The sequence below is a fragment of the Cebus imitator genome, unplaced genomic scaffold, assembly GCF_001604975.1.
Source record: "Cebus imitator isolate Cc_AM_T3 unplaced genomic scaffold, Cebus_imitator-1.0 Scaffold49, whole genome shotgun sequence".
NCBI lineage: Eukaryota > Metazoa > Chordata > Mammalia > Primates > Cebidae > Cebus > Cebus imitator.
Genome location: NW_016107364.1, coordinates 7952995 through 7980674, shown reverse-complemented (window position 1 = coordinate 7980674; position 27680 = coordinate 7952995). Strand labels below are relative to the sequence as shown.

Below are 27680 nucleotides of genomic sequence, written 5' to 3'. Positions count from 1 at the left end.
GAAGGTGGAGAAGGCATCCCATCGAAACCCTCCTGGCTGACAGAGCCTGGCGGGCTTTAAAAGATAGCCCATCATGCCCGGAGGGCTGCTAACGTCCAGATAATCCTCCTAATTGGGGCAGCCGCCCATGGTGTGTTTTGAAGTTGGAAGCTCTGAGGACGGCATTCTTGTTCTTTTTTTGGAAGGGATGCCCTTGTCTTAAATAACAATTTTTGCCTGCAGCTAAAAAGAATGATTACAAAGATCTTTCAATTTGGCCACTGAGTAACCCCTTAGGAGAGTTAGTTGCAGAGAGTACATTTTTGACTGTTTCTTTAAAGTTTGAGAAACTTTGCTAGTCAACTGTGGACATGAGGAGGAGACCACTTGGACCCGAGCAGCTGTGCTCACGGTTCCTCAAGGTAACGGGGGTTTGGGCTTCAATCGGTTATGTTTCAGCACCTTCTCCGTTTCTCCATTTATGTATCTTTTCCTTCAGAATGTTCTTAAGTCCTCTAAAAACACATCCTCTGCAGTTCTCTCGGATTTACAGCAGGGCTTGTTTTTGAAAGCTGGGACAGGCAGAGAAGTAGTGAGTAGGAAATCAGAGGGAAAGAAGAGCCTGCTTGTTGATTGCAGGGCATGGTTAATGCTCTTCCTTGAATGTTTGCCTGTAAATTGCAGGGCTCTGCAAGTTTTGGGGAAAGCTTTTAAATGAGTTTAAGGAAATGGAGACGGCATTCTCTAGTCACTGGGTGCCCGAGGGCCAGCGTTCGGGCTCTGGCTGGGGTAGGGGTACTGGGGGGTCAAGGCTGTGCAAGGATGGGGTGGGTCTGATGCTGGTACAAGGGCTTCTCAGATGTACAAGGGCCATGCTCTGTGGCACTGTGCCATCTGCTGCTTAGCCGTGGTCATGGCCTGGGATGCTGGGCGGCGCTGCTGAGCTGGGCTAGATGGGGCTGTATTCGGGTTATGGTGATGCATGAGCAAGAGTGTCTGTATTTCCCCAGCACTCCTGAAGGCACCTGGGCCGGAAGACCTGCAGGGCAGGAAGCTGCCTGGGATGAGAAGAGGGGCCTCAGTGCCAGGTGTGCGGTTGCCTAGATGTCCCTGGGGTCTGGATGCTGTGGGCTCTGAGGGGTCGCTGGATTTTATAGAAGGAGGCATTTGCAAGGGGCTTCGGTGACACATGGCTTCCTCTTGTTGTTTCTCTGTGCTTGACATAGGCGGGGATGAGCTGAGGGTGTGAAGGACACACCCAGAAAGCCACGTGGCTGGCGACTGGGAGCATGAGGGCTGGGACCAGGGTTCCCATCTGCACGTGCGCCCTTTGTGCTGGACGCCCTGTGTTGGCCGTGACCCTGCGACCTACACACTGACAGGTGCGTGGCTGCTGGCACACAGCTCGCTGCCATGGAGGCCGCACCTCTGGGCGTAGACCCCAGGAGCTGCCGCTCTGAAGGAAGGCAGGAGCTGACGGCCACAGAGCACACACTTCTGGAGATTAGTGTGTCTTGGCACTGAACACATTCCCTTTTGCTTCATGGGGCACTTGAGGGCTGCCTCTTACAGCCCTGACCAGGCCTGCGCTCTGCCTCAGTGAATCCCGTCTTTGTAGCTGGCTTCTGGCAGTTTCTCTCGAACTGGAGAACTATCTTAACATTTAACATCCTTTATGGATAAACGTTGGTGGTCCGGTGAAGTCTGTAAAATTATTTCAGAGCCACCAATTTCCAGGGTTTTAGTTGTTTTTCTTTTTCTCCCTGTAAATGTATTTTCCATACGATGGTTCACACTTGTAAGATTTTTATACCACATCAAGTAACTAAGTTAGATATAAATAGTGTGCTTCATTCATCCTTTGAATACCAGATTCAGCATTTCTGTGGGGGAGTGAACTGGGACCTGGGGAAGGACGAGGCTTCCTTTGAATCACTTGCCTGATCAAATCATCATAAATCATTACAGTCATCCACAGCGTGTGCCAAGACCAAAACTATTTGACAAAATCATTTAAATTAGCTTGGAGTAAAAGGTCATTAGGAAATCTTCCTGGTAAGTTTATTTATTTCTCCAGTTTTTTGGGGAAGTTTAATTTATTTTATTTTTTTGAGATGGAGTCTTGCTCTGTCACCCAGGCTGGAGTGCAGTGGCACAGTCTCAGCTCATTGCAACCTCTGCCTCTTGGGTTCAAGCGATCCTCCTGCCTCAGCCTCCCGAGTAGTTGGGACTGCAGGTGCGCACCACCACGCCCGGCTGTTTTCATTGGAGCAGGTGGATTTTGGCTCCTCTGGGCGGGTGGCTCTCTCGTGCCCGCTCTGTTGCTTGGCTCTGCTGGGCGCATCCCTGGAGGAAGGGGCGGACCTCCGTGCTGCTGCTTTTCAGTTGCTGCTGAGGCTGCGCGTGTTTCCTTAGGTGCCTCCAAAGCTTGTCGATGGGGCTTTCTGGAAAGACACCGTGAAGCCTGTGATTCTTGATAGGGTTTCTACCTGGCACGGTATTTGCCTATGAGGGGACTGCATGGGGCTCTGTTCAGAAGGCTCCTGTGTTGCTGGTGTCCGGGCTCTTGGGAGTTGAAGTATTAATACAAAATGCCCAGATCCCCCACCCCTGTGGGGGAGGTTTGGGGACACTCGACACCCGAAACTGATTTCTAGCCCACACCCCTTCACCCCCTCGGGTCTGTTGTCAGCATTCTTCTTTGTGTCCCATCTGTTTCTGTGAACACCTTGCAGGCTGGAAAACTTGGAGCAAACTGGGAGCTGCCATCCAGGGCTTTTCGGGGGAGACCCTGTCGTCTTCGCATGGAAGCTGTGTGTTGTGGTTCCCAGCCGGAGACATGGCGCTGCTTTGGGTTTTGTAGATGTTTAAGTAGGAGTCCTTAGTGTGTGTGCGGTTGTAGGTTTATAGAAACACGCTTCCTTTCTATGTGAAATCGCTTGGGGTTTTTAGAACATCTGTCCATCTGGGTGCCTCTCTGTGCACATCTAGAGCCTGCCCCTGGAGGGAGATCCTTTGGGCTCTTGGAAGCAGGAACTGGATTTGTTCTCTGCGGAGCTGGGCCGCTGAGCAGAGCCTGTCCCCGGGGGGCTGTGTGCGGCCCCTCCCTCTCAAACCCACCCACGCACTGACCTGAGAGCCTTGGCATCTCACATCCTTTCTCACTGACTCCCCTTTCTGCTTCTTTACCTTCTCTTGCATCAGGTAGAAATCCTGTTTTGACTGCAGAGTTACTTTTCTGCTTGCACCATTTAGGCCTCTTTGGCTGGATCCAAGCATTTTGATTCCTGCATCCCTCGTCCTTGGTGGGGCTGTTCTGTGCTGGACACAGGCACACTGTGGCAGGCTGCCCTTGCCTGTGTGTCGGAGGGAGCGGGCCTCTGCCCTCCTCACCTTCTCGTGGGTGGGATGGGCATGCAGGTGGCAGTGGCTGTGCAGGGTGGTTGATGCCCACTGTTTTCAGGCTTGGGCACAGTCTCTAGGAGCAGCCCCAGCCTCACAAGGAGGATGCTGTGGGAATCTGACCTGCGGGGTCGTGGGGAGGCAGAGATGAGAGCTTGCGTGGTCTCACCAGGTTGGGGATGAGCTCTGAATCGGGGTCCCGACTCTTCAGGGGCCAAAGCCTGAGGTTCCTTTTCGGGGAAAGCAGGTGGGGGACCAGGGGGAAAAGCACAGGGCCCAGAAAAATAGGCAATTATGAGCCAGGCCAGAGAGTGGGCTTCAGACACTGCGGCCAGCGGGGGTTGATCTGTAACCTGTCTTGTGGTCAAGCACACGTGCAAGTGGAGTCAGGCAGGATTGCTTTGGCCTCAGGGTCCTGGGGCTGACACTTTAGGAGCTCAGAGGATTCTTTCCACACCCTGTCATTTCTCCTTTATTAAAAGCAGTCTACGCTGTTAGCATAAGACTCTTTTCTCTAACGTCTACACACAGTTACGTACAGTCATGCATTGCATAGGGATGTGTCAGTGTGGGCCCACATGTACCACAGTGGTGCCCTCGCATTATAATGCCGCATTTTACCATCATGCTGCACTTAACTACAGTCTTCAGCACTGCAGCCTGGTGGAAGGGTTTGTGGCCTAGGAGCAGTGGGCTTCACCGTATCACCTAGGTGTGTGTGGCAGGCTGTGCCATCTGGGTGTGTGAGTGTCTAGGAGGTCTGCAGAGTGACAAAATCACCCAACAGTGCATTTCTCAGCTCATATCCCATTCGCTAAGTGGCACGTGACTGTGTTTGTGAATTGCGGTCACCTGTGCAGCTCACCTTCCATCAGCCCAGGAACTTAGCCCCTGTTCTCCTTCCTGCCCTTTTCCCAAACCTTGCTTCCCTCTGTCCCCAATTGCCACGTGGTCTCCTTGCCGAATAGTTTATATTCATCACACTCCTGCATGCTCTGGTACCACAGTCTCTCCTTAAAGATTTGATACCTTATTGGGAAAAGAAAATTATTTTAGTGCACAATCATTAATTTTTTATGTTAATCATTTAACAATTCATTATTGATAATTGATACTGATTTCTTAATAAGGCAGGTGGCTACTCTCCTCTCTATTTGAAATGTTGTTGGTGCTCCTTTTCTTAAAGTGGGTGGGATGGGTCTGTTTTGGGGAGCACGTGGGCACCCCCCCAGCCATGCCTTCGCCCTCTTGGCCCGGAGCTCTGCTGATGATGTTCCGTGTCTGTTTCAGGTGCTGGCTGCCAGCTGCTGCGCCCCCCCATGTAGAAGGTGCACCTCCTGGGAGCAGGCACGTCTTTTCGCTCTTCTGACCATGGAGAGATAGGACAGTCCCTGCAGCCTGCGCGACAGAAAGCTGTGCCGCCACCACCGGCCGCGCCCATCCTTCGGATGGATCGCAACAGAGAGGCCGACATGGAGCTGAGGCGAGGCCCCAGCCCCACCAGGGCCAGCCGGGGCCACGAGGTGGACGGGGACAAGGCCACCTGCCACACCTGCTGCATCTGCGGCAAGAGCTTCCCCTTCCAGAGCTCGCTTTCGCAGCACATGCGCAAGCACACGGGCGAGAAGCCCTACAAGTGCCCCTATTGTGACCACCGGGCTTCTCAGAAGGGCAACCTCAAGATTCACATCCGGAGCCACCGCACAGGGACTCTGATTCAGGGGCACGAGCCGGAGGCGGGCGAGGCGCCGCTGGGCGAGACGCGCGCCTCCGAGGGCCTGGATGCCTGCGCCAGCCCCACCAAGAGCGCCTCGGCCTGCAACCGGCTGCTGAACGGGGCCTCGCCGGCCGAAGGCGCCAGGGTCCTGAACGGGGCCTCGCAGGCCGACAGCGGCAGGGTCCTGCTGCGGAGCAGCAAGAAGGGGGCGGAGGGCGCCGCGTGCGCCCCGGGGGAGGCCAAGGCGGCGGCCCAGTGCTCCTTTTGCAAGAGCCAGTTCGAGCGGAAGAAGGACCTGGAGCTGCACGTGCACCAGGCACACAAGCCGTTCAAGTGCCGGCTGTGCAGCTTCGCGACGCTGCGGGAGGAGTCGCTGCTGAGCCACATCGAGAGGGACCACATCACCGCACAGGGGCCCGGGGGCGGCGGCGGGGCCGAGACCTGCGTGGAGAACGGCAAGCCCGAGCTGAGCCCCGGCGAGTTCCCGTGTGAGGTGTGCGGCCAGGCCTTCAGCCAGACCTGGTTCCTGAAGGCGCACATGAAGAAGCACCGCGGCTCCTTCGACCATGGTTGTCACATCTGCGGCCGCAGGTTCAAGGAGCCCTGGTTCCTCAAGAACCACATGAAGGCGCACGGCCCCAAGACGGGCAGCAAGAACAGGCCCAAGAGCGAGCTGGACCCCATCGCCACCATCAACAACGTGGTCCAGGAGGAGGTGATCGTGACCGGCCTGAGCCTCTACGAGGTCTGCGCCAAGTGCGGGAACCTGTTTACAAACCTGGACAGCTTGAACGCTCACAACGCCATCCACCGCAGGGTCGAGGCCGGCCGCGCGTGCGCCCCGGCTGAGGACGGGGCGGAGGGGCCCCCGGACACCAAGCAGTTCTTCCTCCAGTGCCTGAACCTGAGGCCGTCGGCGGCCGGCGACGCGTGCCCGGGCGCGCAGGCCGGACGGCGGGTGGCTGAGCTGGACCCGGTCAACAGCTACCAGGCCTGGCAGCTGGCCACGCGCGGCAAGGTGGCCGAGCCGGCCGAGTACCTCAAGTACGGGGCCTGGGACGAGGCGCTGGCCGGGGACGTGGCCTTCGACAAGGACCGGCGCGAGTTCGTTCTGGTGAGCCAGGAGAAGCGCAAGCGCGAGCAGGACGCGCCGGCCACGCAGGGGCCCCCGCGGAAGCGGGCGAGCGGGCCTGGGGACCCCGCGCCCGCCGGCCACCTCGACCCGCGCTCGGCCGCGCGCCCCAGCCGCAGGGCTGCCGCCACCACCGGCCAGGGCAAGTCCTCCGAGTGCTTCGAGTGCGGCAAGATCTTCCGCACCTACCATCAGATGGTGCTGCACTCGCGCGTGCATCGCCGCGCGCGCCGCGACAGGGACAGGGACAGCGATGGGGACCGGGCGGCGCGCGCCCGCTGCGGCTCGCTCAGCGAGGGGGACTCGGCCTCCCAGCCCAGCAGCCCCGGCTCCGCCTGTGCCGCCGCCGACTCCCCGGGCTCCGGCCTGGCCGAGGATGCTGCCGAAGACAGCGGTGAGGAGGGCGCCCCTGAACCTGCACCAGGTGAGCGAGGGCAGGTGGCCCGGGTGGCCCCTGGGAGCCCAGGCTCAGGGGTTCCTGCTCCCAGGTAAACGTATACTCAAGTAGCCCCTCTCATTAGTCCCTTACCCAAGCAGGCCTATGCTCAGGTGATCCTGGGCATCAGGACTCCGTGCCTGGGCGGCCTCGTGCCCTTGCCCAGGGTCCCTGTGCCCAGGTGGCCCCACAACCAGGAATCTGCCTCCCCCCGCCCGCAGTATGGACTGGAGCTCGCGAACGCAGACGCGGGCACCCCATTCGCTTCCCTTGCAGCTCCTTTCAGTGTTTGCTTGAACTCACACCTTTGACCACTAGGGTTGATGGTCTCACCTGATGGTCTCATCTGTCATCCTAATTTCTGAGCAAAGAACACCAGTATGGATCCCATCTGAGATATTCCCCCGCTCTTCCTTTTATGCCCCAGACCCAGTTCTCACCATACAATGTGCATACATGTGTGTGTATACACACACACACACACATACACACGCTTTCTTCCACTCAGCTGGGTAGAACACTGTCTTCAAATGGGTGTGCACTTATAATTAATCTCCTTGGATTCGGGTAACCCTGTGGTTTAGAGACAGTGAATTGGAGCAGATTGCTTTCCACGTAGCAGTCATGTAAATATTTAAAGACAGCTTGGCCAACTCTGTTTTCATAATTCTCCTAATTTCTATAAATTTTAAGCATTCTGATATTTCCTTTATTATTTTTTGTTTCCCATAATTGTTTTAAGTGTTTTAGTTCCAGAACTTGCATGTTTCTCCACAAAGCAAAAGGTATTTTTCTCTTCTCTGCAAACCTGTTACTGACTGTTGCTTTTTACCTGGACCTTCAAGAGTGATAGAAATCAAAGCCCATGGGCAGGGCTGTTTATATTCGGTGGTGAAGAAGATGACTACTGTATTACTTCAAAACAAAACAAGACAATGTCATTTTTCCTTGTTAGAGATCTGGCCAAATGTGGACAGAGTTTATTACAGTCTTCCACAGTCTGTTGTATGAGGGTCTGTTACACTGAAATGCGTATCGAGTCAACAGAAATGTGGAAGGCAAGTCATTTCTCCAGTCCTGTCGCAAAAGCTGTGCTGAAGCCACGCAGGTTGTGAGCTTACACATAGGTAAATGAGTCTTCAGTAGTGTGCATTGCAGCTTCTCATCACTTAGTCATTGGTCCCCGTGGGAGAAGGCAGGAGAACACGGTCTTCTCTGAAAATGGAGTGCTCCTTCAATGCGCACTTTTGGATTCTTCGAATAATTTGTCATGTGAAACCGGGTTGACCCCATCATGACCCCTGGTTAACTTTTTTCAAGTTTAATTCTTGGTGTTTTTAAATTTTTATAAATACACATTTTACTGATTATGTTTCAGTAGTACTCTGACTACTTTTTGGAGCACACATTGGATAAAATATTGGGCTAGCACTATGTTTTTTTCCCTTACTTTAAAGAGAAATATTCTTAATTGGAAAAGCTTTTGGGCCTCACCCCATTTATTTTGATGGTGGTCACGTGATTCAGAATAAGCTAATCTAGTAGTGCCTTTAAAAGTCAAGAAGTTGGAAAAATCAAACGATTTTCATCATAAATTAGAAGGTACTGTTTTCAGGTTCATTAAATTTTAGAGACATATATGTTTTTCTCTATATATAACTTTTTGAGAAACCTACCATAGACCTCAGATGATTTCCATAACAATACATATATCATAGTTGAATTTAACAAAAAGTTGGTGATAGAATACGTAGGATATTTTAGGTTATTGAGAGAGGACAGAAATTAATGGCATGACAGAGGCATAAAACATGGAAGAGCCTTGTAGGTGTATGTGGGTGACTTTCTGTCACTTAGCTGTCTACCTAAAAACACAAGACTTTTCACTTCAGTAGCAGGCACCTTTAATGACCCAGTGTAGCAACAAATGACTAATTCATGGATATTCCTTGAGGAGAGAGACCATGTTCCATCGATTTAACTGCTCTCTAAACACTGTGATTTGCGGGTCTTTCACAGGGCTAGCTTGGAAAAGAAACTGGGTATCTTGAATCTTATTTTGAATCTGCAGCATTCCTTCCTTTTCCTGAAAAACAACATGCAGCTTTGGAAAATGCTTGCCTTTCCTATTATAAAGAAGATTACTTAGTTCTTGAAACTTTCAGGTTATTTTGAATTCTCAAAGAACTCTGATGGGAAGGCTGCTTAACACTGTTAGAGCAGCTATGTAGAAATTGAGGAATGAAAGGTAACGGAGCGTCTCATAAGAAGCAGCCAGCCTGCTTGTGGAGCAGAGTTGAAATTGTAATTCAGGTCCATGCGACCATTCCAGTAAAACCAAGTTGCGCCATAATTTTAAACTTTTTTTTTGACATCCAGGAATTGATTTGAATGCTATTTCTGGATCTGGAAATAATTTGCATTGTTAGATTAACTGAAAGAAACTCCTTTTTAAAATGAAATGTGTTTTGTCAGTTGAATGTTGCCATCTATTCCTCTGGAAAGTTCTGATATTCGTGTTATTTTTATCCCCACTTAAGACGTGGTCCCAGAAGCTTTTGTTATTGACTTAAAATAGTAGAAGTGCAAAATTATGAAAAAAAAAAAAAAAGTCAGTCTTTGTGATTACATTAAAAGATTTAAATCCTTCACCGAGAAAGGTACATGGCGTGGATGGAAAGAACGCTTTTGGACTTGATAAAAAATTAGTATTTTTAGTAGGAAAGAGGAGGGGTGAAAGGGCATATGATTGGAGCTTATAAAAATCAACATTTTCAATATTCTCAAACACAAGTAGGCTCAGGGAGCTTAGAAACCATCACTAAGGAAGAACGAATATTGCTTTGCAAGGAGACATACAAACCTTCAGCATATGGGCCAAAATAGAACTCTGATGAGAAGGCATTTAGGCGACTCACGAATAACAGAAGCACATAGAGAGGCCGCACATCTTGGGAAGATTTGCTGTCGGAGTTCCTGGCATCCTGGCACTGGGATGAGAAGAGCCTGGATTGGATGCTTGGTGCCCAGGTCACCGCAGACACTCTTAGGTGCCCGTCATTCGCAAACAGTCTGCCGTTTAGCTGCGTATCATTCAAGACTAATTTGATTACATTTTTCGCCATTTCTTGTTGTGCTGTCATGTGAAATCCATATTCCATCCTGTTGAAGCCACCCTCAATTTTTAGATGCTCACTGTGACTCAATAGGTCAGACACCCTCAAGTTTTAGATGAAGTTGTGTGAAGTTACGAGTACAGTGGGATTCTGCATCTGTCGATAAAACCAACCACAGACTGAAAATCTTTAAAAAAGAGATGGTTGTATCTGTACTGAACCATCTTTTCTTGTTATTAATCCCTAAACAACACAGCAGAATTTATAGAGCATTTACAGTGTGTGATGCTAAGTAATGCAGAGATGACTTAGAGTCTACGGAACATGCGTGGAGGCCGCAGGCAGGTGTTCACATCAGGGACTTGAGCATCCTTGGATTTTGGTATTGGGGGAATTCCTGGAATCAGTCACCCCCTTCCCACAAGGGACGATTGTGTTCAGCTGTTTTTGATCAACATAATGACAAATTATATTACTCAATAGAATAAAAAAATGCTTAGAACAAGTGCTTGGTATTATATGCAATTTGAAGAATTAAGGAAAGAGTCTTCAAAGAAAAAAAATGTGGTCTAGGGAAGGAAAGGTAATTAAGGAGGAAATGGGCTTGTCTTCAGAGCATCTCTGTTTTCCGTCCCCTTGATGGCTACCTCCCTGCCCCCTTCCCTCCCTCCCTGCCCCCCTGCCCCCTGCCCCCCTCCCTGCCTCCCTCCCTCCCTGCCTCCCTGCCTCCCTCCCTCCCTCCCTCCCTTCCTCCCTCCCTCCCTCCCTCCCTCCCTCCCTCCCTCCCTCCCTCCCTCCCTCCCTCCTTCCTGCCCCCCTCCCTGCCTCCCTCCCTCCCTGCCTCCCTGCCTCCCTCCCTCCCTCCCTCCCTGCCTCTCTCCCTCCCTGCCTCCCTGCCGTCCTCCCTCCCTCCCTGCCGCCCTGCCACCCAGCAGCTGGTCCTGAGAGCTCATCTTCTTTCCACCATCACCAGCGGCACTCAGGCTTTTGCCGCAAGGTGTTTGCTGAACATGTGCCTGGAGGCTGGCTGGCTGTGAGGAAGGCCAGGCTGCAGTCCTGCGGCTGGGCACAGAGGCTCAGCAGCCATCCTTCTTTCTTTCTGATGGAACACAGACAGCAATTAGAACACCTTAAGGAGGGCGAGAGTAAGAGAGAAAGAGTGTGTGTGTGTGTGTGTGTGTGTGTGTGTGTGTGTGTTTGAGACGGGATCTCGCTCTGTCACCCAGGCTGGAGTGCAGCAGCACAATCTCAGCTCCCTGCAACCTCCACCTCCTGGGCTTAAGCCATCCTTTCCCCTCAGCCTCTGGAGTAGCTGGGACTACAGGTGGGTGCCATCTCACCTGGCTGATTTTTATATTTATTTGGTGGACATGGGGTTTTGCCATGTTGCCCAGGAGGGACTTCTGGGCTCAAGTGATTCACGCTCCTTCGTCTCCCAGAGTGCTGGGATTACAGATGTGAGCCACTACACCACTACACCTGGCCTGAATGATGTGTTATTACGTGTTCACCCCTTGAAACCTGATAAGGATCGAGGATGAATCTGGCCAGCAGACGGGAGAATGGAACGAGGGGTGCGCTGGGAGGGGCGTTTGCCAGTGCAGCCAAGCCTTGCGTGGGCAGCCTATATATGTTATTTCTTCTAAGTGTTTCTTCAAGGTGGAGCAGGAGGGGCTCTGACGGTGCCTTCACTCATTGACCTTGTGACTGAATCCACTCACGATGCTGAGTCTCCCGAGGACTCCACGGTGTCTTGGCTTGGACGCACTGTGGGGCAGGGCTCTCTGAAACAAGTCATGGATTGGGAGGCGCCCTTGTCCTCACACAGTGCTTCATCATGGGTCCCATGGGAGGCTAAAAGCGATTCAAAGAGGTTGTGGACCAAGGAGGAGAGAAAGCCAGTGAAGCGCGTTCACCCAGGGGGAGTGCAAAGTGTAGACAGGAAGTAGCATCCAGTTTAGCTGGGGAGGAAAGTGCACACAGCTGGGAACGATTTCATGAAAACGCCGCTCCTCATGGCCCGGAGCTGTGGGATGCGCTCATTCTGAGGGGGTCTTGGTGGCGTGGAGAGCCTCTATGAAATAGGAGCTTTCAGAATGCCTACAGGCAAAACCCATAAAGCCAGCTCCCTTCAGCATCCAGATGGGTGAACTCGGTCGGACTCTGCCCAGTTCCTTCATCGTGCGCAGCCCCAGGCTCATCTTGCATAATATCTAATAAATATTCACACATAGACTCTCTTTTGCTCCTGAAGTGTGGGGGTGACAGGCTGTCCCGAAAGTGAGAGCTGCTATGTGACCCGTGCCAGGCCTCACATGGCTCCCTGGAGTGTTTTCCCTAACCAAAATGAGCCAGAGAGCATCCAGAGGATAAAACCAGAGTGGGATCTGGTGAGGCAGAAACTGAGAAGAATGGAGACGAGGTCAGCGAGGTGTAGGCCGGTCACAGGCTTTGGAAGGGCGGGCACAGCGGGCACAGTGGGCTGCACAGAGGGCTTTTGAGGGCTTCACCGGAGTGAAGGCAATCTCCATGGCTTTTCCCTGTACTGTGTTCTACAGAATTTGTTTAGCTGGGAGTAAAATAGGAGTTGGAAAATCCCGGTATTTAATTCTTGTTTAGCGTAAAAATGCAGCAGTGTTCCTCAAGAGAAATGTTCAGATGTAGTTGACAGTCACGTGCAGAATGCCTTGTGATTTACTCAGCATCTTAGCAACCGGAGCCCACTCTTAATCCGCATCCCGCACTCAGGAACACGACGGTGATTGTTCACAGGGCGCTGGGTGTCCTCGTGTGCTTCCCGAGTTATCAGAGGAAGATTAAATTATGATAATACTGTCTTATAAATACATTTTATTGTATTCTGATTCTTTCAGCATTGATAATCTATGCATGGCATGCATGCTGATGTTTGCTTGAACAGAGTGCTACATTTTCTGACCTTCCAGAATGAATTTATTAGACTGTGAAAGGCGCTAGACTCTAGAGATTATACTCCAGGATTTTCTTCCCGTCACTGAGAAATACATGTGGGATGTACGTACTTGGTACCGTGAAACAAACATCAGGCAGACATTTTGGTTTGCTAGGAAAATTCACTTGATGTATTTCCTGTCTCTTTTTTGACTTGAGATAGAATCACAGAATTGTAGAGGTGGGAGGGAACTAAGAGGTATGCATTCTGTCTTCCCGTTTTATCGGCGAGGATACGGGGGCACAGGGCAGGGTTGGCTTTTGCCCCATGCCGGATGGTGTGGTGATTGGCGGAGGACGCACAAGCTTGGATTCGGACACATGGATTTTAATTCTTTAGCCACCATGTCACAGTGTGGTATTACAAGTTCCTCAGCCCCTGGGAATCTGCAGTGCCCTGCCTTGCAGTGGGTGGGCTGTGATTCCTACCGAAGGAGCTGTCCCCGCCGCTTTTCCTGTGTGTGCTTGGAACACCCGTGGGCATCCTACAAACACACTCTTTCTGTTGGCATCCAGCTGCCAGCCTCCCCTTCCTGGTATGTCGACGAGTGGCAGGAATGCGTGGTCCCGGGAAGGCTCAGATTCTGCAGCTGCGTCTGCACCTGTGCCCGTGTCGCACGTACGCAGGCGAGGGAGCCCGTCGACCGTGGTGCCCTGTGCAGAAGCCCTGTGGGGTGTGCTGAGTTTCCTTCCTGCCTCATAGGAAGTGACTTTCAGTGGGTTTTCACTGAAAGAGAAGCTCATATTCTTGGACTCCACTGCCAGTGGATGCATTCACAGGTTCTTACCTGATGGAACCTTCTGTACTTCAGTTCTGCTTTCCATGCTAGATTTAGCATTTCCCATTCTGCAGGAGGGGTGGTGCTGGAGACGATTATCGGCCCTGAACCTGCAGGTGAATGTCACCATCACTGTGTCCTGAAGAAGTGATGCTCTCGATCCTCCCAGGACCGACTAGAACTTGTTACTCTGGCTTGAAATGGAAGGGCTCCTCTTTGTAGATTTCATCTATTCATAGTGAACAGAAACGCATGAATTTGGTTCCTGCACCCCATTCCCATGAGACAGGGCGTTCATGGGCTAGGCAGGATCGCTCCTGGTAAAGAGGGAGGCGATCCGATTCCAGTCTGAGCCGTCAGTTCCTGACCAGCTGGAAGAACGGACAGTAGCAGTTGGAGCAGCAGGTGCTGAGCTGGGTCAGGCGTCGCTGAGGGGCTGTGCACGTGAGAAAAGGTGTTGGTGGTCGTGGTGGGGTTTCACAGCCGGGAGATGTGTGGTGCTGTGGAGTGGGTGCACCCCTATGGGGCCAGGGCCGTGGCACCCTGAGATGGTGCCTTGCTGCTGAGCTGCCTGGGAACTGCCCGGCTGCCCAGTCCTTCCGACCAGATTCTGCACCTGCCTGTGTTGGTCGTGTGGCAGCCCTCCTGTATCTGTGCTGCGTCTAAGCCCATCCCTTCTCAGTACATCACTAGGTGTTTGCTTAAAGCACAGATACCCGCCCTTCGCTCAGCCCTTCCGTGTTCCTCCTTGCGAGCCGAGGAGGCTCTCAGCTCCCTACACATTTCAGCGCTGGCACCTGCCCATCTTCTCCCTGCTCCACCTTGCTGTGCCCCGAATTCTATGCCCAGACTCAAGGCTCCCAGGCCTCCTCCACAGGACCTGAGCATCCAGCCCCGACATGACACCCCGGGTGGAATGTAAACCTGAGCCTCAGGCTCGCCCCGTTCCTCCCCGCTGCACCCCCTCTGGCCTGGACACATTCCTTTTAGGCAGGAGGAACCTCTGTGTCCCCAGACACTTCATATGTCTCATGGTTTCCCGCATCCGTCTCGTGTCAGGCATCCTCGAATTGTCCTCTCATTGAAGGCCAGGGACTCATGATGAGAACAGCAGCTGGAGCTGCACCTTGACGAATTCTCCACCTTGACGAATTCTCTTCTTCAGAGTTGACAGTGAACTGCGTGGAGAAATGTTGTCTTCAGGGGTGGGGAGTTTCACACTGGAGTAGTCAGTGCTCTGTAGTCCTTTTTACTGGATGTCTGGACTCTCTGATAAAGAAACAGCCATGACCAGCAGTCACAGCAGAGGCCGGCCTTACAGTTAGTACTTAATGGGAGCATCTCGGGCGCCTACAGAGTCTTCAGTGGAAAGCGCTGCATGTGTGGATTTCAGTGCCGTTGCCACTCGGGCTGCGTGGACTCAGGCTGCGTGGACTCGGGCTGTGTGGACTCGGGCCGTGTGGACTCGGACTCAGCCCGTGTGGACTCGGGCTGTGTGGACTCTGGCTCTATGGCTGGTGTCACTTCTGGCGTTGTCAGACTCAGTGAAGTGAGGACTTGAGGAGGTCGCCTTTCCCCTTCTTCAGAGCCTGCATGCCCCGTGTTGGAGCCATGCCTTGGAGTTGCTGTGTCTGGGGCCTTCGTTACTGAACCGTTGTTACTGTGGACCAGGAGCAGAAGTTGGCCAAGCCCCTTCCCAGTAGAGAGTGATGTGAACATGGAGTGACCCTGGGCGTGGGGTCCTGCTGGGGCCCCAGACTGTCGCAGCAGGCTTCCTTGAGAGAGGTTCAGGCCATTGGATGGTTTCCCACCTCAGTACAGAGGGCCATGGTCCTGGCGGCCTTCGGAGGCCAGAGGCTGTGGGAAGATCCATGGAGTTTCATTGGCACTAGGGCCCAGAGAGTGGGGCAGTAGGCTCTGGACCCCCATCTGGGGCAGCTCTCCATGGAGCTCCAGCACACAGGGCTCAGGTGACACAGGAGAGCGAGCTGTCAAGGACAAGGTTGAGTGCACATCCTCCAATTCAGCTGAGATGAGGTGATGGGCCTGGGGAGCAGGTAATGACGGTGCTGGTGCTTTGCATGGTGTCAGAGCTGAAGGCAGAGGCCTTTGGGGTGAGTGGGTGGCAGTGGTGCTGGTGCTTGGCACAGCATTGGCACTGAAGGCAGAGGCTTGTGGGTCGAGTAGGTAGCAGTGGCTGGCACTTTGCACAGAGTTTGCACTGAAGGCAGAGGCCTGCAGAGGAGGGCAGGTGCTGGAGGACCGGCCATCCCACTGCCTGAGGAGTGCTGTGGGTGCTGCATTTTGAGGACCTCTAGATAGAGCCTGAAGCCTGTCCTTTCCTCAAGGAGTCCTTCTTTGTTCAGCTGGTGACATCTACAGAAACCGTCTCCAAAGCTTCTCATCCACAGGAACTTTGCCACTGGCCCTGGAGTTGGTGACTGCTTAGAATAGCAGACCTCGTCCTGTTCCTGCCAGGGCAGCGATGGGGTGGGGGCTGAGCGCACTTGGAGGTGGCATGCGTGGGGTGCTGCTGGTGCATTGCGCGTGAGTCCATCTGTGTTTCTGTAAAGGAATCCCTGAGACTGGGCAATGTATAAAGAGGTTTATTTTGGCCCACGGCTCTGCAGACTATACAGGGAGCATGGTGCCGGCATCTGCTTCTGCTGTGGGCTCAGGAAGCTTAAGATCATGGTGGAAGGTGCAGAGGAAGAAGAAGGGGAGCCCACACACCCTCACATGGCAGGAGTGGGAGCGAGGAGGGGGAGGTGCCACACACACTGAAACCGCCAATCTCGCTTGAACTCAGAGCGAGAACTCGCTCATTACCATAATGGCAGCTCCAAGACATTCATGAGGGACCCGCCGCCATGACCCAGGCACCGCCCACCAGGCCCCATCTCCAGCACAGGGAGTAAGGTTTGGAGGAGACAGATGTCCGAACCCGCCAGGCACAGGTCCTTCCAGAACAGTCCCTCGTTGCTTTCATGATTGGCTTCCTTGTAAGACTTAGGCTCAGTCAACTCTTAAAGGAGTCTGTGGCTTGCAGTTTGATTTGCATCATTGTTAGTCTGTGTTTTCATCATGGGCACACCAAATTATTTCATAAGTTTAGACTTTAAGTGCTTGAAGCATTTGCATTTTATTTGATAAGTGTTTTTCTTTTTGTGTGTGTGTGTGTCCTCGTCTCTGGCATAAGTTCTTGATTTTTCATTTGTGTGTGTGTGGTTTTTCTTTTTGTGTTTCTTAGATAATTTTCTGTGTGCTGGACCTAATCTGAGGCTAGTTTTTCATGAGAGATTTGTCCGCTATTGATAGGATCCAGTATTTGCATATACAATTTGCATAAGCCTTTGCATAATAAAATGGATTGCCATTTTAGGTCTGTATTTTACTAGAATGTTAAAAAGCCAGGGATATTTGTCTCTGGATTAAGGTTAGAAAGTAGGACTCCAGTTACTGAGATTTTACCTGGTTCTGTGTGCATGGTTCACATAGCGATATCCATCTCCAGCAGGCCTTGTCTCCTGCTTTATTTACGATAGAAGCCATTGATTTGAAAGAAGTATTTTCACAGATTAGTAAGACATTTGGGCGAACTGTTAGTTGCCAAATATGTTCCCGTATAGATGTGCCAAATTTGAGTGTTACTCATGTTCTTTCTCTTAACTCCAGAGTAGTTACTTCAGCACTATGAATAAACTCCATTCCAAACTTAATACAATTAATGGTTTATTTAATAACCTGCTTGGTTAAAATGATTATTCCATAGTGCCATTTGTCGAGCTGGCCATCCTATAGAAAACTGACATATATGCCTGAATCTAATATCGGAAGCCTGATGGAGAATGGAAGCTCCTTCAAAGTCATGAAATTAGGTCGTTGGCACGTAGGCTAATCCAGCCATTAATTCCGATATAGGCGTTATGTTGGCATAGTTTGTTCGTTGGACTGCACAGTGAGAGAACTTTTTTGATTTTGAAGTGATGGCCAGGTTTCCAATCTAACTAGTTACCGTGTTTCCTTTAATTTAAAATGAATCTATGATGTCACTGGTTTTTAAAAAATTGATTATTGCATGACTCATGAGAATATGACTTTTATAGATTATTTGGTATTAGACTAGAACATGGTGGGAGTGGAATGGATTGAAATTTTTCATTTTTAAGAAATATTTCTGGGTTCTACTTTTTCAAAAATGATGGAAGATGGCAGATCCAGGGCAATGAGGCTTAAATCAAGACCCAAACCTTCCGAAGTGCTACGGACGGATAGGGGAGTGTCGGTAAGAGCCTTGAAATGCAGTTAAAGGTGCCCCAGAAGGGGACCCAGGAGGTTTCTGAAGTTCAGGTATGAAAAAAGCAACAGGAAGGTACCAGCTCGGGAATTTCAGAAACTCTGAACAGAAGGTTCTGGACAGGTTGTGCGTCACACCAGCAAGACAGAGTCTGCGGTTTCTATGGCGATAGCCTACACTCCACTTAGAAACAAATTCTTGATGTTGTTTTGAAACCCCAGTAACAAAAGGGCACCACGTTTGCTTCTGCAGAAGGGCCGGGTAGCCGCACAGCGTCTGGCAGACGTCGGATTCCCTGATACCTTTTCCATAGCCACTGCTCGGTGCGTCATTTTCCATTCTGGGTCAGAATTTCCTGGGTTTTCTTTTTCGAGTTGGAGATCTTTTTCTTTGAATTTAAAGATCTCTTGATTTGGGGGATGCTGCTGCAGTGATTGTAGGAGTTTCCCGGGCAGCACGCAGCTGTGAGCCCAGCAGGACACGTCTGGAATGGGGACGAGAAGCTGACCTTTCCCTGGTCACAGGGTGTTCAGGGTTACCCACAGCCTCCTTCTGTGCACGGCTGGCCGTGGTCATCGCCTTCCTTCATTGTGGGCCCCTCTGTTCCTCCCCCTACTCCTCTCCCTGCTGGAATGGGCAGAGTGAGCAGCCCCGGGGCGCCTTAGCACCAAACACCTTGGTGCGCGCCGAGGCTGGGGAACCGTGGACCCCTGCGTCCGAGGCCCTGGCTCTAGTCCAGTCTCAGAGGATGCCTCAGCTTGTGGTCTTTTGTCTGTCCCAAGGCTGTTGACAGAATCCCAGGCCAGGAGGGTCTCCATGTGCCTGCACGTGTCATTGCTGCTCTTAACACGCCTGCCTCCTCCTGGGACCCTCAGGCCCTTGGCCCTGGGTGCCATCTGCATCTGTCACTTCTCAGCTCTTTCTGGATGCTCTGTGCTGGGGAAGGGGACTCCAAGATAAGACCTGAGACCCCAGACCCATCTTCTTGCCTGAGGTCTCCCCATCCCCCACCGTGTGCTGCTGGCCCTGTCCCCGGGAGGAGGAGGGTGAGGCAAGGCCCTACTTCCCAGGGTCAGCCTGCATCTCCTGCTGACCTTTCAGCCCTGCCCGCTCGCCTTTCTCCTGGGTGGCCTTCTGGCCTCTGCGTGGGCTCTGGGCGTAGCTGTGGCAGGAGGAACTCACATTTCCTGGGCTAGCCCCGTGCTTGGCTCCTGGTGGTAGAGTTCTGTTCCTCGTGTACAGAACATCCACACATCTTTGTGAACACCTGCGCGTCGCAGACAATCCCATGGTGAGGAAGCGCTCGGAAAGGAGCCATCGTCCTCTGTTGACTGTCCTCACCGGCCTCACCTCTTCCAGAGGCTTGATTTCGGACCCTCCCAGGTCATTAAAATACATTTGCTTGTGTAAGTGTATGTGTATGTGTAGGTTTTTTCTTGCTTTGCTACGTGGTAAGAGCATTCGATGTGTCTAGTTCCTCAGCTTGCTTCCCAACTGATGGTGTTCTTGGGAGTCTCCCTGTGTGGGTGGAGGAGTCTCCTTTGTTGGACTGCGTGAGGGCGAGGGCGATCTTGTTCTGTTTGCCTATCGATCATTGTTAAGTCCTTTCCAGATTTCATTACAAACAGTGCTGCAGTAAACATGGTGGTGACAGGCCATTGACAACACTTAGGATTATTTCAGGATGAGTTTCTTTTCTTTCTTTCTTTCTTTTTTTAAGATGGAGTCTTGTTCTGTTGCCCAGGGTGGAGTGCAGTTGTGCGATCTGAGCTCACGGCAACCTCTGTCTCCCAGGTTCAAGCGGTTCTCTTGCGTCACCCTCCCGAGTAGCTCAGATTACAGGTGTGTGCCATGATGCCTAGCTAATTTTTTTTTGCTATTTTTTGTAGAGACATGGTTTCACTGTATTGGTCAAACTCCTGACCTCGGGTGATCCACCTGCCTTGGCCTCCCAAAGTGCTGACGTTACAGATGTGAGCCACTGTGCCCTGCCCATGATGGCTTTAAGTGAAATTGGTAGTTTCAGGAGTTTGCACGTTTTGTATTTTGATACATGCTGCCTGATTGGGTGTAATATTACTCATGTCCACCAAAAACTTATGAGTGTGTGTGTTTCTCCCTAAGAATCCCAGGCCAGGAGGGTCTGCCCTCAATAATTCTTAGGCAGTTTTAGAAAATTCATAACACTGTCTGAAAGAAAAAAGTGGTATATTTTTATTGCTGTAATTTGTATTTTCTCATTTTTTTTTGTGAGTGTAAGCATGTTTTCATGTTTATTGTCCATTTGTATTTCTTGCCTGATCTACTTGTCCATGAACTTTGCGCATTTTAAAAATGTGTTGCCCTTTCTTGTTAATTTATAGGAACTCTTTATATATTGTGGCTTTGATTCTTATGTTTTGAATACATTCTCTTGGCTTCTCATTTGTCTTTTACTTTATGAAGTCTTTTATTGTAGAAGTTCTAAAACGTAATTGTCTTTATGATTTTTGGATTTTACATATACCTTAGACGTTGTCTCTCCTACCATTAAACTATTCTCATTGAATCAGTCTACTTTGCTTCATTACATTTGCTTTATTCTACATTGTGGAAACTCATATTTACTCTGTGAGGTGCTTTAAACATTTTCCCACATTGATCTGGGTTTTCCAACCCAGTTTATTCAGCAGTTGACGGAATCTTTTCTGTCAGGTTTTGTTATGTTTTCTCTGTGGATTTGAAGTACTTACCTTATCGTAGACTCAATCTTCATGTGCTAAATGCTTTATCTGTATTTCATGTAAGCCTCCAGCATCACCCCATGAGGTGGAAGTGTCACTTGTCTCAAAACACAGATAGGAAATCTGAAGTTTAGAGGGTTAAGTAAACTTTCTCAAGATGGTACCAGTCATAAGTGTTGAAACCAGTAATATATAATGATGTATTATGACCTGGCAGCAGGGTGTGAAGGGAAGAGGGGCAGGAAGATGAGAAATTGTTCCTGGCGTTGCTCCCATTCTCTCTCTTAGGCTCTTGTCTCCACCCTGATCCTCACTTTTGCAGCCCCTTCTCAGGCCCCGGGCAGCAGGAGCCCTGGGGTGGGACTTACAGGAGGGTTGTCTGCATAGCCTGTCCAGATGGCAAGGGAAGGATGGCACCTTGGTTCCCAGATTCTTGCTTGCCCGGGAGGAGCCACTAGGGGTCAGTGTTGTCCACCCAGAGGCCCTGTCCAGCACTGCTGCGCCACTGAGGCCGGGAGGATTGGGTTTTTGGGAGATGATGCCGGCTCTTCCTAGCTTTTTCTCTATTTCCTGTGCAATATTTCCACTCCTGCCAGTGAATTAATGATGCTGCATATAGCCGAGAAATACTGTTCCTCTTTATACATGTTTATGTGTTGACATCAGCTTTACACATTTTTTTTTCTTGGACTCGTGTGACTTCCTTTGAAATAATTCATTCAAATAATGTGTTTGTTTTAGAAGTTAGGGATTCCAAATTTAGTACATAAAAATACATTACTTCTGGTTAACTGTGGATTTTAGATAAATACTTTTAAAAAAAATTTTTATGTATGCTCCATGAAATATTTGGGATATACTCAAACTAAAAAATTACTTGTTAATTTATCTGAAAATCTGTGTTTTAGATAACCGGACAGGCTATATTTGAGCTGGCGAGTGTCTTGTGAGTAAACCTTTTCTGGTAGGTTATGCTCTTTGAATGCGTGGGGGAAATGCCTGGTCTTGTCGGCTGATTCAAGCCTGTTGAGCACAACTCCTTTTGTTTATTACTCCATGGGAGATGTTGGCTACCTCACACCAGCAAAGGCTAGAGAAATAATTAGCTGAGGGAGAGGAGGGAGACCCTTCCTCGGAGTTTGCTTTCTTTCTGCAGTTTACATTTGTTAATACTTTAAACACATGGATTAGCGCTATTGAGGGTCAGAACAATGCTTGTGGAAATAAGAGATTTGAAAGAACACAAAAATCACCTTCATTCTGTTCCATTTGGATTAAAAAAGTGACTGCTGGCATTTTCTAACGCAGCTCTCTAAAAGTTTCTTGAATTTGGATGAGGGAATGCACTCCAGCTTGCTATGCAACGTGAAGGCGGTTTTATGTTAATTTGATGTCTGAAACTCCCTGTGTCGTGAAGAGCAGCGCTGGGGGGCTTTCCTGCCTGGCGTAGATGTCAGCTGCCAGGGCAGGAAGCTTGGCTGAGCTCGGGTATTTTGCAGGTGAATTTCTGTGTTGAGGCTCTGCTGGTGTCTCTTACCTGGACATGGACCCGTCGTGGGTTGTCAGTGACTTGAATGTCACCTGGGGCCATCACATTTCATTTGCTCTTGCAGGACAAGCTCTGGTAAGAGTTCAGGTGTTGAAAAAAGACACAGCTCTGACCACTGGGCATTAGATCCTCTGCCTGAGCTCACCACCTGAATTCAAAATCAAAATCAGCCCCAAGAATTCCTTTGGTCCTCCTGTGACGTGGGCTTCCCAGATGTAGAGAGATGTTTGGCTGTCTCAGTGGCACGTCATCTGTGGCCTGTGATTTGCACAGGAGTTGGGGAATCGGTGGTCAGGATCGCACGCGGCGTGTGGGGAAATCAGTCCTCATGGTGATGTGGTTCCTCTGGTGGACACATTTCCTCTGGCTCTGAATTGATTTTGTCTGTGCATGAGCTATTCTTACTTAGTTTTTATTAAAAAAATCCTAAGGTGAAAAAAATCCATGGCAAATCACCATTCTTTCTCTTGGGAATTCTGTGTCCTATGTTTGAACTGTTGAAGAATTACTGGTATTAGTTGTAGATTCCACTGGGCAAATGGAAAAGGCATACAACAGTGGACTGTTCCATGCCTCCAATCCAATAGAATATGCAAAGAGATCTCACACTTTTTTTTTTTTTTGAGAGATGGGTGTATAATTGACGTAGAAGGTTCTGGAACTTGGTGTGGCTCCGAGATAAGGCTTTCCCGAGTCAGGGGAGCTTGCAACTTCACCTGCGTGTGTTTCGGAGTGAGCCTTTTTGCCTGCATGTATTTCGGGGTGAACTTTTTCACCTGCACGTGTTTTGGGGGTGAGCCTTTTCGCCTGTGTGTGTTTTGGGGGTGAGCCTTTTCGCCTGTGTTTGTTTTGGGGTGAGGCTTTTCACCTGCGTGTGTTTTGGGGGTGAGTCTTTTCGCCTGTGTATGTTTCCGGGTGAGCCTTTTCGCCTGCCTGTGTTTGGGCGTGAACCTTTTCGCCTGCGTGTGTTTTGGGGTGAGCCTTTTCGCCTGCCTGTGTTTTGGGGGTGAGCCTTTTCGCCTGCGTGTGTTTCGGGGTGAGCCTTTTCGCCTGCCTGTGTTTTGGGGGTGAGCCTTTTCGCCTNCCTGTGTTTTGGGGGTGAACCTTTTCGCCTGCGTGTGTTTCGGGGTGAGCCTTTTCGCCTGCCTGTGTTTTGGGGGTGAGCCTTTTCGCCTGCGTGTGTTTCGGGGTGAGCCTTTTCGTCTGCCTGTGTTTTGGTGGTGAGCCTTTTCACCTGCCTGTGTTTTGGGGGTGAACCTTTTCGCCTGTGTGTGTTTCCAGGTGAGCCTTTTCGCCTGTGTGTGTGTTTTGGGGCGAGCCTTTTCACCTGCATGTGTTTCGGGGTGAGCCTTTTTGCCTGTGTGTGTGTCGGGGCGAGCCTTATCTCCTGTCGGCATATGTCTTGTCATGTCTTGCTGCTTAAATAGTGTTTGGGGCAAGGTGCTTCCAGTTCACATTAAGGACACGTTAATGGGAACACGCAGGAAGGGCTTTGTGTTTCTCTCCCCAGAGGAGCGTCAGGAACCGTAGCGTTTGATCCCTGCCGCTTTTCCTTTCCCAGCTTGTAAAACTTGTGGCTGTTTTCCTTTTGGGAATCTGAACACAGCCCTTCCCTTGTAAAGAATGCATCTAAATTCTGTTGCGGACATCGTTTTCATGGGTCTGTGAGGTTGTGCTGCTGGCTGCAGTGTGCGTGAGTCCTGGCGTCTCCGGGTGTTCCAGGTGAGAGCCTGCAGGTGCACAGCCCAGGGTCTCCAGGAAACTCCAGCTGGCCAGACGCATGGAGACTCAGAGTTGCAGAGCTCAGTGTGATGTCAGAGTACATCTTGTCTTCCTTTATCAGGTAAAGCTCAATGAACCAGTGACCAAAATGAATTCTCTTTTGCTTTTCTTAAGGATTTGTATGGAGGAGAATTAATTTAGTTGGTTTTTCTGACGTATTCCAGTTTGCCATGGTTTACAGTCTGAGATTTCTTTCTGACCTGTTTTGCCCACAGTATATGCAGTTTCTGCTTGTCCTGTCCTCAGAGAACTGGAATTCCTATCTTCTCCTCCTGTGCCTCCCCAGCCCCTATGTCTCCCCACCAGGTCGTCCTACCCGTCTGTCTTGCCCCATGGCCAGAGCCCTCCATTTATTTGCTCTGTGCTGGGGTATGTCAGCTTCACAAGCCCTTTCTCTGTAAGTGGTGGCTTCTGGGTATCTTTAATTTTCTACCTCTCCATAAATACAGAGTCCCACTTCTCTTATAGCCTTAGAACTGCCTCATAACGAGTCGATTTAGTTCTGAGGTTGTGCTTGTTGTTTTAACTGTCGATTGACCTACGTTTGTGAATCCTCCATTTAGCTTCCGGGAAGTTAGGGCAGTCACGTGTTGGCAGGTGCAGCTCTGCTCTGTAGCCTGGCTGTGTGAACATGCGGTCATCGCCCATTAGGGCCGAGTGGCCCCTGGACACCGTGGTCTGCTCCTTACTGCCACAGCGCGGGGAGTGCTGAGGGCCAGCCCTGCTCTCCCCTGCCTTCTCTGCATGGCTGTGGCAAGGGCTGTCTCCTGGGTTCCCGGGTCCGGGCCCTCTCCAGGAACTGTGTGCTGGGTCTCGCTGAGTGCTTGTCCTCCACATGTCTAGCTGATGGTTGTGTCTTCTTGAATTCTAGGCAGCTCTACCACGTTCCAATTTGGTATTATTAGCATAGACACCGTGGGTGAATTTTTCTGGGATTTATCTTAACCATGGAGTTATTTAAAATAATAATACTCATTGATAGTCTGGTGGATTATTTAATTTCTAAGATTTAAAAAAACAGCAACACTTGCCTTAAAATGGCCAAAGCCGTGCGATTGGACCCATGTGTAAGGCAAGGAAATTGGTGATGACTTGGGCACCAGACTTAGCCTGCTGTGTGATTCCAGTCTGCAGAGAGGTTTGTAGAAACTTGTCTTTTCTTTGAAAATACTTATGCTGTGGCACTTTGGATACTTTCTTACTGTAGGTCAAACCAAAGACGTGTGATGTTGCCAAAACATAGGTAATACTTAGTGTAAAATAGTGCCCTATGTAATAGTGGAACATTTTCTTAGTTTATTTTAGGATGTTAACCCACAGGACCTGCTCCCTGTGGCTTGGATGTTTTGAAAAGACTCCAGGGACTTGGAGAGTGTTGAATCTTATGCCCCGTTTCCCTTCAGGCGAACCCTTGAGTTGTCCAGCAGGTTCTCTGGAGAGCAGAGGCAGGGACCCAGTGGCAGCTTTGCAAATCCAGAACTCACGGTGGCTCAGCCCAGGTTCTGCGTTCTAGCTCTGAGTCAAGGTCTGGCGTCACAGACCGGACCAGGGTACCAGTTGGGACGTGGGACTGGTTCCTTAAAGCATGAATCCCCGCAGCTGCAGCACAGCATCTCCGTCACCTAAGGCCTAGCCAGCCAGGCCTCCCAAATGGCCAGGACAGCAGCCTCGGAGCCTCAGCTGTCTCTGCTCCTCTCTGGAGGTTTGTGACTTCCAGACTTGACTTCAAACCCTGCCTTGAGAGCCCTTTTCAAATAAGCACTAGCCTAAATGCAGGATGATTTCTGTTTAATTCATCTTGTTTTGAACACCTGTGTCAGTAGTTGCCCCTGAGCGTGCATCCTGCATGTGGGAGTGCCGTGTGGGTGTGTGTGGATCTGGCACACCACATGCTGGGGCAGGAGCTGTTAGGAATTGTCCGTGTCCGGATGTGCAAGTCAATCACAGTCATTACGGGATGTCTCTCTGCTAGTTCTCTTCCATTTCTTTCCTTTTGGGCATCGCCAACATTCATGATTTATAAAGCAAATCCATTTTTTTGGTCTATTCGCGTTAACAAAAGACATCACTACGTATGGAAATTCAGCTACACTTACTGATATTGTGGGTCAAGTACCCATTTGTGGACTACTCCAGGAATGTACCTGCTGAGCTTAACATTTTCTGATGAAAGTGCGTTTTTACTTTTGAACAGCCAATTTACAAATACTTTTTCTTTGTTTTATAGAATATGAACCATTCAGGAGGCATAACCTCTCCCCAGCCCAGCGCGGCAGGGTGAAATAGAGGCTTGGGAAGCATGAACTTTTACGGCCACAGAAATTGCTTTTACCTGCAAGTATTTTTCATCATCTCTCCTACTTAGAATTTTTTTTAAAAGGACCCACCGTTTCCCACGAAATAACATGCCCCGCGCCGCACTTTCCACATACAAATAGTCCCGGGAACAGAGTACGTACACCTAAAGTGAGCAGTGAGCTTTCCTTCGTACGGTCTAGTACTTTACCGATTTTAACAGTTTGACAAATGACTTCTCTGGAATTCAGTGTATGGTAAGATGACCTTTACAGAAATAAGCAAAAAATAGGGACAGCAATGAAGGTTGAGGGTAGAGAGCAGATTTGGGGCCAGAGGGTGCGAAGGACGTTGGAGGAGTTTGGATGGTCAGGTAGACGTTACATTTGGCAAGTTGGCACCGCCGTGCTGCACCGTCACACCACCTCCAGCAGGCTTGCTTAGATCTTCAGCCACCGTAGATGTCAGAGCAGTGAAAAATGACTACCAAAACGAAAAACTGCAGAAACGCAGGTATTAAATGCCTGCTAAACAAAAGCATCTCTGCACCCGGGCTGTTGTGGGAGCCGTGGAATCCCCAGGGACCTGGAGTTCCTCCCTCATGACCACGTGCATGAGGTCAGTGGAGAGACCGGGGCTGCCTCTCGCTCCACATGCGTGGGTCTCACAGTGAATGAATATAAAGGAGCAGTGTTCATGAGACGAGTCATGTTTTTATTGTATGGCACTTTGTATACTTTCTTACTGTGAGTAAAATCAAAGCTTTTGTGTACACATGTATACGTAGTACATCTGGAAAATAGTTGTCTCTATCCCATTGTTTCAACTTAATACGTGGTGAGCTTTTGGTGTCCACGTGTATACAGCCTCATGTACAACTGTGGACAATTCTGAATTCCCCCAGGGTCTCAGAAAGTGGAGATGTGACTCATTTCTGGCATTTGGAGACTCAGGTTTCCAGAGTAGGAGTGGCTGTGACCTACAGGATCTGTGCCTAACGGGTGTGTGTTATTTGTGAGACGGTATGAAACGCAAGTGGACCCCTGTTCTCTCAGGGTCCAGCCCCAGCTGGGCGCCAGCTTGCTCTGTGTCTCACATTTTTCGTCTGCGGAATGAGGTGTTTGGGCTGGAGGCAGCGGGGACCCACCCACCCTGCAGACCCCCTGCACTTCAGGCTTCCATTCCTTTCTTACCCTAGGTAGCCAGGGTTTTACATTTCTCCTTAACGGCAAATGGGCTTTAACATCATTTGTTCAGCTTTGGTTTTAAAACTAAATTCATTATATATTTTAAAGCTACTGTTCATTTTTCTTGGCTTCGCACTACATTATAGCTTTCCAAAAAGAAAATTGAGATTATAATTACACTAAAAAAGTTATTGGGAAACGATTTTTGTTTCCACTTTCTTTCTTCACATTTAGAGGTAACCCAGAAGCATGATCTTCTATTTCTTAATTCTTTTTTTTTTTTTTTGTATCTTAAGCCTGTGTGTTTGTATCAGTG

General features: G+C 50.1%; 1 protein-coding gene across 5 annotated transcripts in view; it reads left to right on the top strand.

Annotated features, from left to right (window-relative positions):
* The window catches only part of ZNF516 (zinc finger protein 516), a 130483-nt gene that overhangs the window by 45620 nt on the left and 57183 nt on the right, over window positions 1-27680 (top strand). For all 5 annotated transcript variants that reach the window (XM_017527559.2, XM_017527558.2, XM_017527557.2 and 2 more), the window contains exon 2: window positions 4672-6654. In XM_017527559.2, the coding sequence (XP_017383048.1) occupies window positions 4830-6654 (1825 nt within the window). In that variant the 5' untranslated portion in view covers window positions 4672-4829. The remainder of the gene's footprint in view (window positions 1-4671; window positions 6655-27680) is intronic.